Here is a 14448-nt window from a genome sequence, read left to right as displayed (position 1 = left end):
TTTTTAACAGTTTCATGCTTAGTTCAAAGAGACTCTGGCTCTGGTCTCACCCTAGTGAGACAAATTAATCCCTGGTAAAATACTACTAAATTTAGCTGGATTTCAGTACAGTAAGCAGGTCTCTCTTTGATATAAACTGTGTTTAAACAAAGGTACTCAGGAATGCATTTCTCAGCTTTGAATAATGTGCCAGAGTGATTATATCACACGTCTGGTGAACAGTGAGGACATCAGGAAGCATTCTGGATCTTCCAGTGATCAGGAATTGAAGGAGTATTAATGAAATAGAAGGAAAAAAGTGTAGGTATGCAGCTTTGTTTCTTAATGGCAAAATGGCAAACTTTGCCCAATTATTTTTTTAAAACAGCCTGAACTCAAGGACTCAAACATGAAGATGCCTGTCATTTAGCCAAGTTAAAAATCACTAAACATATAGTGTATATATCAAAGTTTATAAAAGTATAAACTTTTATATATACACTATATGCATATATATTGTATACATTGTATATATTGTATACAGATAACATGATATCATTTAGCATTTCCTTACTGCCTTAGTACAGTAGGTACATACTGATGGCATTCCCTCATGTCATGAAGTTAAAATGTGCAATTAATGCAGGAATCAATTAGGATCCACACAGGAAGACAAGGTTACCTTAAAGCTCAAGATTAATAGAAATGGGCTGTAATTCAGCAGCAATTGATGTGCAGTTGATATGCCCCAGAATTAATAAAAGTTATGTCTATTATCATTCAATACTCTCAGCTGTACAGGACAAGCTGAATCATACAATCTTAGAATTACAGAACAGTTTTGGTTGGACAGGACCTTTCAAGGTCATGCTCTCCAACCCCCTGCAATGGCAGGGGCATCTTCAACTAGAGGAGGTTGCTCAGAGCCCCATCCAGCCTGACCTTGAATGTTTCCAGGAATGGGACACCTACCACCACTCTGGGCAATCTGTTCCATGCCTCACCACTCTCATAATAAAATAATTTCTTTCTTGTATCTGTAGTTCCAACCCATTAGCTCTTTTTGTACTGCAACAGACCCTGCTAAAAGGCTTGTCCTCATCCTTCTCTAAGGCCTTCTTTAAGTATCGAAAGGTTGCAATAAGGGTCTCCCAAAAGCCCAGTAGAAATACGAGAATACTTTCTGACAAAGGATGATTGTGAGACACTAACATAATATGCCTGTGAATACGTGTGATTGTAGGAGACTGTAGACAAATAATTTCCAGCAGCTGTGCCATTGTACAAAGCTCTCACAAGGCAGCATTTAAAAGCCTGCACATAAATCTGTATGGAAACATTATGAAAAAGACATTCATATGGTACCACATGGGGATATCTAAAGTCCTGGGGGAAGAAGAAACTGCTTCTAAGGGATGCCTCAGAGAGCTTGGCTAGATGATCCTATTTATCAAAACTGACACAAGAGCATGGTGGTGGTTTATGAAATCACACCATGGAGCCCAGTCCATGCTAGTCAGGGGCTGCAGCACATGATATATGAGGAAAGACTGAAGAAACTGGTTTAACTCAGTCTGGAGGAGAGAAGACTTAGGGGAGACTTTATTACAGCCTACAGCTGCCTGATGAAAGGCTAGAGAGAGGATAGAGCCTGACTGTTCTAAAGGATGCACAGCAATATAATCAAAGGCAATAGATATTGTTGGAACATGGAAAATTCTGATTAGACCTAAAGAAGTTTTTGCATTTTTTAGCCATAAATACTTTAAAATATTGGAACTGGTGCCCAGAGAAATTGTGGGACATCTATCCTTGGAGGGCATCCAGTAAACCCTTTAAACAGCCCTGAGCAACCTGATCAAATTAGACCTGAGCAGGGGTTGAACTAGGTGAACTACAGAAAGCCATTTAGATCTACAACCCAAATTAGTCTATGATTCTATGAAAATGCATTAAAAAGCAGAAGATACACCTCTCCCCTCCTCCCCCTACCCCTTGCTAAACACAAAAAAACCCCCCAAAACAAAACCAAAACCAACCAAACAGGAAAAACAAACAAACAAACAAAAACAAAAAAAAAAGAGAGAGAGACAGAGACCAGAGGCCATAGTTAACTTTAAGGAGCCAAATGAACATGTTTACAATCAGAAAAGATCTTGAACAGTAAGAAGAACAAAAGTCTACTTACCTTTGAAATAAAATTAGGTCAATTGAAAAGAAGTGGAATTAAAAGAACTGGACTAAAAATGCTCAAAGTGACACATTCCTATCTATGTCAATGCGTAGTTGTGACAATATAAATTACCTTCTGAAACTTGGTATTTCTAAATCATTGTTGACATTTTTATAAACTCAGAAAACCATCAAGGAATAGACACCAATGCAACAGTTCAGCTTGGTTTTTTTCCTCAGTATGACATGCTCAAATCCCATAGCATTTGCAGCACAAGAGCGGCACTCACAGCCCCACTCTCTGGGCTGCCAGAAGGAGAGCACTGAGTGTGAGCACCACACAGGACAAGCTGTTGTCACCCACCAGCAGTGTAAGCCAGCCTGCAGCCTCCCTCTGAGCTGCCCTCCAACGTGGGTCCTTGCACTAAGTGAACTGGTCTCAGAAATCAGATTTTTCTACCACAGACAACACATTAAGATTCTGCTACTGTGTTTCTGAAGATGTTTCTCTGCAGCTAGAGGGAAAGGCATGTGTTTGTTTTATAAAGTGAAGTGCAAGAAAGTTTTTTGTTGGTTTAGTCATTCTAGTTCAGCACAGAAAGCTTCACGTGTGCTTCAACCGAAAGGCTAAGTTTCCAAAACAAGAGCAGTAATACCCTTTGCACATGGTGTTATGAGAAACAGCTGAAAATTACCTACAGCAGTTTGGAGAATGGAGGCTGCTGCTCCTTGGTCACTGAGAAGGTCACCAGATGCTCTTGTGAAAGCTTATTTGCCAGCCAGAACTGAGAGCTGCTGCTTTGGCCGCCTCTCAAACACAAGGGTACAAAATGCTTTCCAGAAAGGTTCAGATGGAAGAGATTACTCACAAATTGCCTTTGTCATCACTCAAGAGAAGAACTGTCTCTAGCTGGAAATATTTCAGAGATATTTATTGTATTCTGAAAATTTCATTTTATTTCTAACTTATTTACAGTTAAACATTCAGAATCATAAAATATGAAGTATAAAATATTTAACAAAATAGATGCAGTCCATGTTGTTCAGGTGCACCATAAATATATGATGAAACAGTAAACAGCATAGGAATTTTCTGATGGTCCTCTCTGTCATTGACCAGGAAAAAGGGTATGTAGACCTGCCTCATACATTCTGGTCTGACCATTATGGCATCAATCTTTCATTTCAGAGAGAACAACACCACTACTCTGGTTTCTGTGTCCTCAGTCCTCCACAGTTACCTTCACTGTCTAAAACGCCAACACTATAAGTTCAATACATCAGATCCCCTCTGAAGTTGGTATAGTCATATATTCAATACATTTTTTTTAATACATAATTTCCTAGAAAAGAAGAATCAGGTAATTCAGTCCATATGAACAAAAGAGTCATTTATTATATATATATTCTCTAGTAAGTTATAATAGTCTCTTGGATTTTAAATGTCTTTTTGCTATTTTCAATGCTTAAAAATTATAATTTTAAAACATTAAATATTGTGTTATATACATTATGATTTAATTAATCATTCTAAACATGGAGCCTTCTCCAAGTGAAAACTTGGATGAAACAGAAAACAATTTCATTACATAACAGGCTTTAGAAGTTCACTTCATACAACCATAAATTTGACTATATGAAAAATAGCCAAACATCAATTTGCTCCTATATGGGACTTTTTTCTTTTTGTTTTTCTGATCTTGGGGAAAGGGCGTTTTGGCTGTTGTTTTTGTATAAACTGAAGGACATACCTAGTCATTACTTTTGTCAATGTTCAGTATTTTAACTTTTTTAAATCTCCTACCTATTTTATATAAAATAACAAAATATACAGAGAAAACTGAGTTTGTTACATTAGTTCATACACATACAGTAAATAAAATTTTTTAATGTATGGCTTTGCAAAGGTAGATTATGAAGTGACTTTTGTATTTTATTTGTTTAAAAGCATTTTAAGAGAACGTGTTAGTGTGCTTACAATAGCGGCCATGGTATTCGGATGTCGAGCCAAGAGTTTAATGCTAGGATCACCAGAGGTCTTGCCTGACACTGCTTCTGCAGCCCTCAGAAGACAAATGTAGTTTATTACAACCTCATCTATCTTAGCTATAATTTCCTGCTGCTGTGTTTCAGAGTTCATGACTTTAACTAAACGCATGCAGGCTTCTGTTAAGCAACAGAGTACTTGAAAGCTGGAAGTCATAGCCAAAAGCATTTCCTCAGGGCTTTTATCAGCCATGGCCATTTTCCTGCAGGCACTTCCCAACTGTCTCGATTCCAAAGATAACAGTTGTTTGTACTTAGAAAGTTTAAGGTCATATGTTTCTGGATGTAAATCTTCTCTCTTGCCCATACTTGCTCGGACCAGTGAGAGTAGCTCATTGGCATCCTTTTGTGCTGCAATAAATCCATCAGGCATTGCATATGTCTTCTCTTTCATCACATTTATTCGTGTGATTCGTGCATCGAAGGCTACATCGTTGAGATTCACATCAATTTGGCCACCTTGGGTGTCAGCACTGCTCTTCTCATGCTCATTGACTGCATCACGTGGGGGCTCAGCAGCTTTCGGGGACTCCAAGACTTCCTGCTCATTGTCTCCGGATGACTGAGCAACTGGTTCTATGAGCTCACACGGGGTCTGTGGTTCGAAGAGATGTGAGAGCTGATGGCTGTCTCGGTCATCTTCCTCCTCATTGTCATCATGTCCTCTGCTGAGGAAGCAATAGCTAAAGGGGCCCCGACACCTCCAGGCGCTGCTGGTCAGCTTCCGCAAGGGCAGCGTTCGACACTGCTTGGAGTCCTTCTGGCGGGTGCCAGTGCCTGAACACTTCTTACTGTCCTTCTTATCAGTGCTGACGTACACACAACTCTGAGAGTAACTTTTGGACAGCTTTTTGCCCAGGGAAAATTCCACCCTTCTCTCTGATTTGGATTCATCCTTTTGGGTGGTGTCCAGGCATTTCAAGCTGGCCGTGGCTGCCTTCTTCTCAAACAGCATCTCAGTGCCTGCAGATCTTCCAATGCTGCTGCTGCTGCTGCTGCGTCTCAGCATTTTCTTGCTCTGCGGCATCCTGAGGCTTCCTCCTATCATGTCATATGGCCATAAACTAACTGTTGCCCCACAAGCCTGATTTACTTTGGGAATGTCACAAGAGTCTTCATTTTGACTTGGCACCTTTGATTCTGATAGCATGGATGATAGCATGATGGAGTCAGCTAGAGGCTGTCTAGGAAAAGCTGTAGGCATGCCTCCTTGTCTTCCCTTTTCAGGCTCTGTGAAAGCTACACTAGGGGTAGTAGAAGAGCAGACAGAATAATTAAGCATCACCCTGATAATATTCATAGGCTGAACTTTTAAATATCTTTTAACAGTCAGTACAAATGGTTTCCTGGTACTTCCCAATGGTCCCCATTCCTCAAAATATTCCATACAAGTTCATTACAAGTCTTTTGTATTTCACTAAAATGCCTTTTACAACCGGTCAACAAATTGTAATTTATGAATAAGTAATTGTTCATTTCACTACATCAGACTTACTCAAGAAAAGGAATAGCAAATTGTGTACAAAACATCCTCAATCTCCCCTAATATTTGGACTGCATGTTTTCTATTAACTAATTAGATGAATAATTTCAGATTAAAATACCTTCTTTAACTACACCTGAAAGAGCATGGAAAGATGTGCTCATAGTAATTTTGGTTTGGTTTTGTAGCAGTTTTTGGCAGAGAAAGATTATTTCTCATTTTAAATCTTAGTCTGTTCCACTTTTGGATTTTCATGCATTCACACACTAGTGCTACATGTGGGTTGCAATCCAAGAAGAGGGAAACATTTAAAATTCAGCTGAAAGAATTTGAATGCTGTCTCTGAAAACTGCATTTTTTATAACTTTAAAGAAACACCTACTGTCAGATTGTGAAGTAAATTCATGCTTAATAAGGTAGTGACATTTTCTTATTCTTAACATCTAGAGCTTTTTATTCATATTGGCATGTTTTTGACAACCTGCTAAAATAGCATATAAGACACCTAAGAAATGAATCAAAGGTTTTGCTCCCCTATATTAATAAAACTTCTGAAGTAATTTTACAATCTAACAAGCATCTGGGACTCAACTGACTGTGGATTTTGGAGAGGCTTCCAAAGAGTGGAAAAGAGGCCTCTTCATCAGTGTCCCTCCAAATATTATAACTGCAATGAGAGGTTTTTTAAAAAGTTGATCTTTGTATGCAGATCATCAGAATATCTCAACGAATAAAATGAACAGGTAAACTGAAGGTCTAATCTCACTGTCTGTTACAGCTTGATGATGTAGTTCCAGATAAAGGTAATAGAAATGTCTTACCTAGACCTCAACATGAACTTGTAACTTTAAGAATAAACAGAAGAAACACTCTATTACTGCTGTACCTGTAGTTTCTTTTATCTTGGGGATCCGATGACATCCTTCCCTCAAGGTGCCGAAAAGTGGTTCAGCATTGATTGCTGAATGCACAACAGGCACCGTCATTCTGTGACACACGGCTTCAGGCTGCTGGTGCAGGTCCTTGTATGTCGTTCCGTGGTTTGGAAGAATGGCAGCTCTTTCATCTGCTGGAACATAGGCAATGCCCTTCATTGATGGATCAGAGATGATGGGTTTACCATCAGAGGTACAAAGAGGGGATTCAACGGGGGTAGCACACGTGCTACTGCCTGTGCTGCATCCTGCATCCACTGAGGAGCACTGAGAGCTCTGCAGCGAGAAATGGCCTTCACTTTGCAGAGATGACATGCGCTTAGCCAGGTGATACTCACAAAGTCTAGCCACACCCTGCTCAGCTTCTGGAAGCTTTGAAGGATGGTCATCTGCAGATAGATCAGTATCTTCTGCATCATTTAGGTCTTTGGCTGAAGACACGGGAGTCATATCTGACAGGAAGTTTTCACCTTGGCTAAGCCCTGAGGTGTCATCCTGATCCACCTCAGGATCCACTTCATCCTTACAGTCAGTTTCTGTTTTACCAAGGACAGGAACTCTTGGAAAAGTCTTCCCATTAACTGTTTCTGGGCTTGGCTTATCTGCTGCCCCATCATCGGCAGCGTACCATCTTTGGCGAAAGGCAGTTCTCTCCACATTGAAAGTGCTTAAGCGCTGGCTGTCTCTTGCTGAAAGAGTTCCAAATTTAGCTTTTAGATCTTCATCAGACTCTGCTTTTTTATTTCCCTGTTGCTTTTTCACAGTAGCATTGCCATCAGAGGATGCTTTTACTTCGCTGTCTGTCATCTTATTTTTCCTTTTACTAGTGCAAGAATATACCAAGGATCCCATGTGCAATTTGCTAAAATAATCAGTGACAGATTTTGTTTCCATGGTCTCTGGCTCCATTTCCATGTTATTGGAATGAAGAATCTGCTTTGAAGGCACAACTTTTGACTGTAGCTCTGCAGCCTGACCACCAGCCAAGGGCTGTGAGGGCTTCATACCTGGCCCTCCAGCCTGATTCTTAGCAATGGGAAATTCAGTCTGCTCTTCCACAAGCGGTTGGTAGCCTTCACTTGTGGTCAAAAACATACGTGCAGTGTTTTCCGACTGTTTCTGTGCTGTGGCTAGTTCAGAGCTTTCAGTCATTTCAGAGGAATTTGTTTCATTGCCAGAATCTGAAGATGACTCAGGGCTATATGCTCGCAGGATAGCTACACCTGCAAGCCACAAAAAATAAGAGTCAATTAAATGACAGCAGCTGAGGCACCTGGATAAGCGACAAGCAAAAGGGGGTGTATTAGAGACAAAAATATTCTTTGTAAGAATACTCTGACTTTATTGCACAGTTCCCGAGACAGGTAGTTTAATAACAGTGGTGGCTCCATTAAACATGAAATACGATGTATGAAAAATGATGGCAAAAAAATAAAAGGAAAACTAAAAAAAAACCAAACCAACCCTCATGAAATGGAGTACTTCCAAAGCTAAATGGATGAGATGGAATGATTCTCAATGAATAAATGTAACTATGGTGAAAGAACCTGAATTGTCATTCGTCTGCTGTTCCTCTGAAGCAGCCAAAGCTTCTAGTGCTTGAAGAGTAGAGACTACAGCATCATCTAGCCCCTTCTCACACTTCCCCTCTGTATTAGTAGGGACAGCATCGATAAGCGACACTGGAATGTCATCATTGCCTAGATTACTGTCTTGCTCCTTGTTGTCTCTAGGCTGTGTCGCTTGATTCTGAGAGTCTTCCTCATCAGAACTGTCCCTGAAACCAGGTGGAGGAGCAGCAATGGCCATGTTTAAGGTATGCAAAAGGAAATCATCTTCATTGTCATCACCTTCCGGAGGTGGAAGTGAAGTCAAATCAATAATGTCATCACTAGAACCAGAAAGGCTGAGAAGAGCAGGCCTATTGATTTCTCCTACCATAATATCTTCTTCACAGCTTACTTCATCTTCATCTTCAGCATCATCTGTGTTTTCTGCATAACAGATATCATGCAGCAAAGGCTCTTCTATCCCTTCTGCAGCTCCAAATATTTTACCATCGCTTATAGTTGCGTAAACAGAGTTTGTAGCAAACTGAATGCTTTCAGCATCTGGTGACAACTCCAGGCCTTTAATATCATTGGCATTACTAAGATAAATGGCTCTTTGTTTTTCTAATACTTCTGGACTTTCATCCAAAAGCCTTTCATAGCCAAGAGTCTGGGGACTGAGACCATCCAAATTGGGATCTCCAAATATAAAGGAAACTTTTGCTCCCCTGGGAGAATCCTGTGCTTTCTTGCTAGGTTCCAAACCTGAGAGTGACAGCAGTGAAGGCTGGTTAAAATTTCTGGTTTCTTCTGTTTCAGCAGGGTCACTTTGCTTGGCCAGATGCTGATCAAATCCACCTGAATTATAAGTATTTTCTATGTACAGATGTCTGTGCTCTTTTGGACATAACAGACTTTCAGAAACATCTATAGTCTTCTGCTTTGGATCAGCAAAGGACATTTGCGCCTCCTGATCTCCTTCGGCGAGGAAAGTGGTAGATTTTGGTATACAATTCCACTCAGAAGCAAGGATATTATGCTTCCCTCTATTTTCAGGTCCTATAGCATGGTGAAATAAAATCAACATTGTGAAATCAAAGAACAAAGTCAAATAATTTGTAAACAATAATTTGTTGATGCTAAGTATTAAACACTCTGAATAGGATAGCTGAGCCATCAAATACTTCAAAAAAGTGTTTTCAAATTCATCTCTGTTCTAAATTAAATACCTGTTGACTTAATGACCTAAAGTTTAACTGGTACTTCTGTGCTCTAAAACAAATCTAAACCTCAGCTAGGTATTAATGCTGTTCCAGGCATAGTAACACAAAAGCAGCTGGTTTCTACAAAACCATATGTATTCTGACAAAAGATATATGCATGTAAAATAATAGCACTCACAGGAAGAGTGCATCTGTCTACTAGAGTATGAAGGAAATTCAACACATGGTTTATTTTACCATGGAAATGCTACCATAAACTGGGTAGTAGTGTTCCAAGAACACTACTAAGCTGAATTGAATACTGTGATGCTAGGTCTGAGCCAGCAATCAGATGTCATTTGACACAGCTTTCTATTTATCTGGAGGTGCTCTGGCTTAAGTTGACTTCTGCTTTACACACTGGACCATGGGTAACACAGTGTGAGATAAATACCTGTTTCTCGGCCCCCTGCATTTTTCTTGTTGGCCATGTTAAATATTGAACGCCTTGAGTCAACCAGCAGTCTGTAGTATCCAGCTGTTAGGCAAGCAAGATTCATTGCATCTGATGACTCCATCAGAAGAGTAATAGGCTAAGAAGAATAAAATCAAGTTAAGGCTGTTCCTCCTCAGTTTGTTTGCCTGTTGACAATACTATTACATCGGAGCAAAAGTAATTACATCACAAACACCACAATGAAAAATACACGTGAGAATTTGTTCTCCTCACTACCAATATCAAACAGTGTAAAATGTTCAGTCAAGATTGGAGTTGTAGTAAGGTAGAAGTCCAACTAGACATGTTAACAACTGATTACTCTCTTTCTGAATGAAGCTAACTATTTTAAGACTCTTGCTCCATCTTTTTCTTGCATAGATATCTTACTCTGGTAAAAGCATTATTTAACATTACTCTGAATATGCCAGAAGTGGAGAACCTGGTACAGCAGGTGCTAGAGTCTTGCAGTTGTATGAGAATGTGCTGCTTCCCTGAAAATGTGGTGCACTAAGTATATGCAAAGAAGCATGACAGGGGAAGCAAACAGTCAGGGAAAACTGAGGTTCATGAAATACAGCAGTCAGGTTAAAGCTATCATTACACTGCAATACAGGGACAGGTTAAAAAATTTCAGTGTTTGTGGCCTGGTGTTACTGAAAAGAAAACTGGTGAAAAAATAAGCAGATAAGCAGAGACAAAGAGATTGGAGAAAGATCACCAGAAGTGTGACCAGCAAAGAAAGCGAACATAAAACACTAAAAAAAAGACAGTCCTAACAAAAAGTGAGACCTCAGAGCCTTGAAAAACTGTGGCTGCCAGGATACAAGCACTGAACCCAAGATATCCATGTGAAACATACTTTAATTCTTTTTTCTTCAATTCATTTTCTTTTAATTCAATTTTGATTTTCTTTCACTTTTCTTTATGTATACATTTTCTTGCCTAAAAAATTTGTTCAAGTCTCTATAGCTTTTAATACCAAAAGCTGTTCTCCTCAAATGTAATTTACAAAGGTGGCTAGCCTCTACAACTCCTAGACAGGAAATAAAAATGAAGCCCTCACCATGATGCATAGATAGAAATTAGGCCACAGACAACACATCTTATCACTCACAGTTTGTAGTGACTCATAGTATGTGGACATTTGTGACAATTTATCATAATTTAGCATGCAGAGCCCACTATCACAAGACAGATGCAAGGACCTATATCATTCATTCCAGGAGGAATATCACACGTAGGCTCTCCAACCTACTCAACCCCTTACTAGTAAAAAGAGAACTGATTCTGATGGAAGCTGGGGCCAAAACATAACTGATCACAGCTTACTACCCAACCCACAATAGGTCTGATGAGTTTTTAAAAGCCTGTGCTACAGCACCTTAGGGCACAGTGTTCCAGGTGCCCTGAATGTTGTATAAATTGTTTTCACCAATTTGGAAAAATATATTAAGGTTGTTTTTCTTTAACCTATTTTTGCTACAGCTCAAGCTTCTATTCAGTACATGCTTCTTTCAAGGTATTCAAATATAGCTATTATAGTTACTATAAATTATTAAAACTACATTGGATTAATTCATCTCTTCTTTTGAGCAACTACTAAAAATGGACATTTGAAATGCTACATTAATCTCAAATTTTCTGCAGTGATTGGCAGAAACTGATGAACTCTGTAAAAATCTCAGATTGCTGAAAACAATTCTGTGAAGTACTGCTAATCTCCTGAAAAGTCCTGTGACAACTAAACTTTTATTGCCTGCTTCTGCCAAGTGAAACGTTCTTGAGAACATATTTAAAGAAACAAAAATAAAAGAAAAATCGGAACTGTCTGTTAATTAAGAAAATAATATCATATATAACATATTCCGGTACATTCAGAAGCTGGATATATGAACCTGCTACTTGAGGGTAAATGAAAGGATGAAAACATCATTAAGAATACCTACCAGTGTGTGCCTGGATCTCCTTTACAGGACATGGTCACAACCCCTACTTGTGTCCCACAGAGAGGCAACTTTTTGTCAAATTCCACCCAGAGCCTCCCAGATTTTTACTTTTTAGTCAGTCTCTCTGGGTTTAAGATCACATGTGTAAGTGCAAGGAGATGAGGATATGCACAATTAGCAATAAGACATTAACTGTATTTTAATATATAACAAGATAATACCATGGTAATACATAATACTATGGCATACTGTGCTGCGTATTACCTATGGGCAGATGGGAAGGATTTAATTTCTATATTACTTTCCCCATCTGTAAAAAGGTGATAATAGCTTTCTTACAAGAGGGCTATGAGTTTAGCACAGTAATGCAAGCAAAGCAGCCTGAGATCCTCAGATGTTACCATTGCTAAGTAAGTAAGGTGAAAGAGATGCTGTGTTCACCAACCTGTAAATTTCTCTTAAATTGTTGTCAAAGAGCCTTTAAACATTACTTTACAACAATGTTTTTTTCATTACCTTAAATACAGAGAAACTGTTCCAGGTCAATACACCTAAAGCATTCAAAGCAAAAGCCTAGTAAAATATTCCTCATGTGTGCTTTTTGTGTATAGCTGGGTAAGCAAAAAGAAGTGTTAGGTTCTATTTATTTTAATCAAATATTTAAGTTTCAAATACAATGAGAACTCCACCTTCAATCTCTGATTTTTCAGATTAATGCCCTAGAAAGTCTATGAAACCTTTCAGTTCAAAGCCAAATGGAAACCACAGTGAAAACAACCAGGACAGCATAACAGAAAACTCCACTGAGTTTGCCATTAGATGCCACACAGATGCAGAGTGTTAAGTGATATTTAAAAGAAATTAAATTACTATAGGTAGATGATGAGCATCTGTGAATACTGAACTGGAATTATAAAGGTAAAGAAAAAAACCCCATTAATTCTTACAGTTTTTTTAATTGTCAGTTGTTATGTGGTTACTTGCAGTAAACTTTTTGGGTATAACACTGGATTACAGGGGACACTGGTCGAATGCAGCTGGCAATTCTTTACTGGTAACAATACTGTATATTACACTAGAAGGAGCTTCAAAAGAAGGTCAGTTTCATCATCACATCTTCTTACCATGGAAATACATGAACAAAATAACAAAGCAAGTTGCTGGGGGTCAGCTGGGAGAAAAATCAAAGTAGAATCCAGGTGCTGGAAAACACCAGCCTAGTACACTGTAGGCCCAACCTGTAGTATAAATGTAGTGTGATCAAAAAATAGAGCTGAAAATGTACTCACAGAGTACTACTGGCATGAAAACGTTCAGAACAGCATAGCTTAATCTAAAACTCAATGAGAAAAGCATTATTAAAAGATGCTATATCAACACAAATCAATAACAAACTTACTTTTACATCTAAGACATGCAGCTCAACTCTAACACTGCTTTCATCTTCTGTAAACATCTCAATTCTGTTCACGTGGCTGAAGTCTGCCAGGAGAGCCACAAGATTTGTTTTGGTGTTTATGACATGGCTGATTCCGTACCGTGGCCCTACTAACAGAGTCACTTCTGAACGCTTTTCTCCCTGCTTTAGCAGAAAAAGAAAGAAAACACAAGTAAAAAACATGATAGGTACTGTATAGTGACAGAAATCACCACTCCCTTGTTTCAGTTACACAGAGTTATATTTGCATGGCATTTCTGCATTAAAGATTACTATGTTTTTACTAGATAGATATGATACACAAGAGCATACTTGATTCATAATTTAACAAAAAGTAAAGAAATTTCTTGCTGTATGTTGATTGCACTCTAGATTTTAGGTGGATAGTTAGATGGACAGACGATGGATGGACTCTGCTTCTGTTAAAAGAAAAACTTGGTCATTAAGATTTTTCCAGACTAACAATTTTAGCATTCAATAGATAATTGGATGGTGATATTTGCTAAGAAAGTGCTATCTATCTCCAAATTCCCAATATAATTTTTATTATGACAAATACATTATTTTCAAGATTAAGAGAAGCAAAAAGTGATTTGGTTAAACTAAAAATTATTTTTAAGCACATGAATAGAACCTAAACTTCTAAAGAAAATTATATGATCCAGCTTTTGAAAAAAAAAGGCATTAGATAAAAAAAATCAAGAGAAGAGACTATTTTAAGAGAAATGTTACCACTAGAGTTGCCTTGAAGACACGCCCTCCATATAATCGCAGATCACTGAGGAACTTTAGATAATGCACCTTGGCTTGCAGAGCAGAGAGCTGAGAAAGGAGAAACAGGGGTAAGAGGTAGTTGTGGAAATCATCACATTATAAAATTCTGAAAGAAAATGTATTTGTGGAATATAAAAAGAATGGTCTGTAATAACAGCTCTTTCGAGCCTGAAACTAAATCTTGAGATGCTTGAGCTTCAGATGAGGTGAAACAGTTTCATTCTTAAAATTAATATCTTGCTTGTTTAGTTAAAATGCACTGAGGACTTGGGAATGGGCAGATCAGAGCATTTCAAGAACATCCTAACTGCTTTAATGAAGGGAAAATGTTAAAGTACTCAGATTAAACATCTGTTCACTGAGGGATTTCAAGGCTAAGACAGCAGCTTTCCATTCATAAACTCCATCAGTTCTTAAACGTTTA

General features: G+C 38.5%; 1 protein-coding gene across 3 annotated transcripts in view; it reads right to left on the bottom strand.

Moving 5' to 3' along the window:
• Positions 1 to 3058: 3058 nt before the first annotated feature.
• Positions 3059 to 14448, bottom strand: part of FRMPD4 (FERM and PDZ domain containing 4) — a 293442-nt gene continuing 282052 nt past the window's right edge. For 2 of the 3 annotated variants that reach the window (XM_054271551.1, XM_054271552.1), the window contains 6 exons: positions 13983 to 14072; positions 13212 to 13394; positions 9822 to 9960; positions 8163 to 9224; positions 6567 to 7838; positions 3059 to 5436 (listed from right to left, as the gene is read on the bottom strand). In XM_054271551.1, the coding sequence (XP_054127526.1) occupies positions 4085 to 5436; positions 6567 to 7838; positions 8163 to 9224; positions 9822 to 9960; positions 13212 to 13394; positions 13983 to 14072 (4098 nt within the window). In that variant the 3' untranslated portion in view covers positions 3059 to 4084. Of the gene's footprint in view, positions 5442 to 6566; positions 7839 to 8162; positions 9225 to 9821; positions 9961 to 13211; positions 13395 to 13982; positions 14073 to 14448 lie in introns of all 3 variants that reach the window. The other variant, XM_054271553.1, reaches the window with a different exon arrangement.

The sequence above is a fragment of the Melozone crissalis genome, unplaced genomic scaffold (assembly GCF_028551555.1).
Source record: "Melozone crissalis strain CALT ecotype California unplaced genomic scaffold, PUWL_Pcris_2 ptg000013l_1, whole genome shotgun sequence".
Lineage (NCBI taxonomy): Eukaryota > Metazoa > Chordata > Aves > Passeriformes > Passerellidae > Melozone > Melozone crissalis.
Note: the sequence above shows the minus strand (reverse complement) of the source record. Positions and strands in the feature narration are given on the sequence as shown.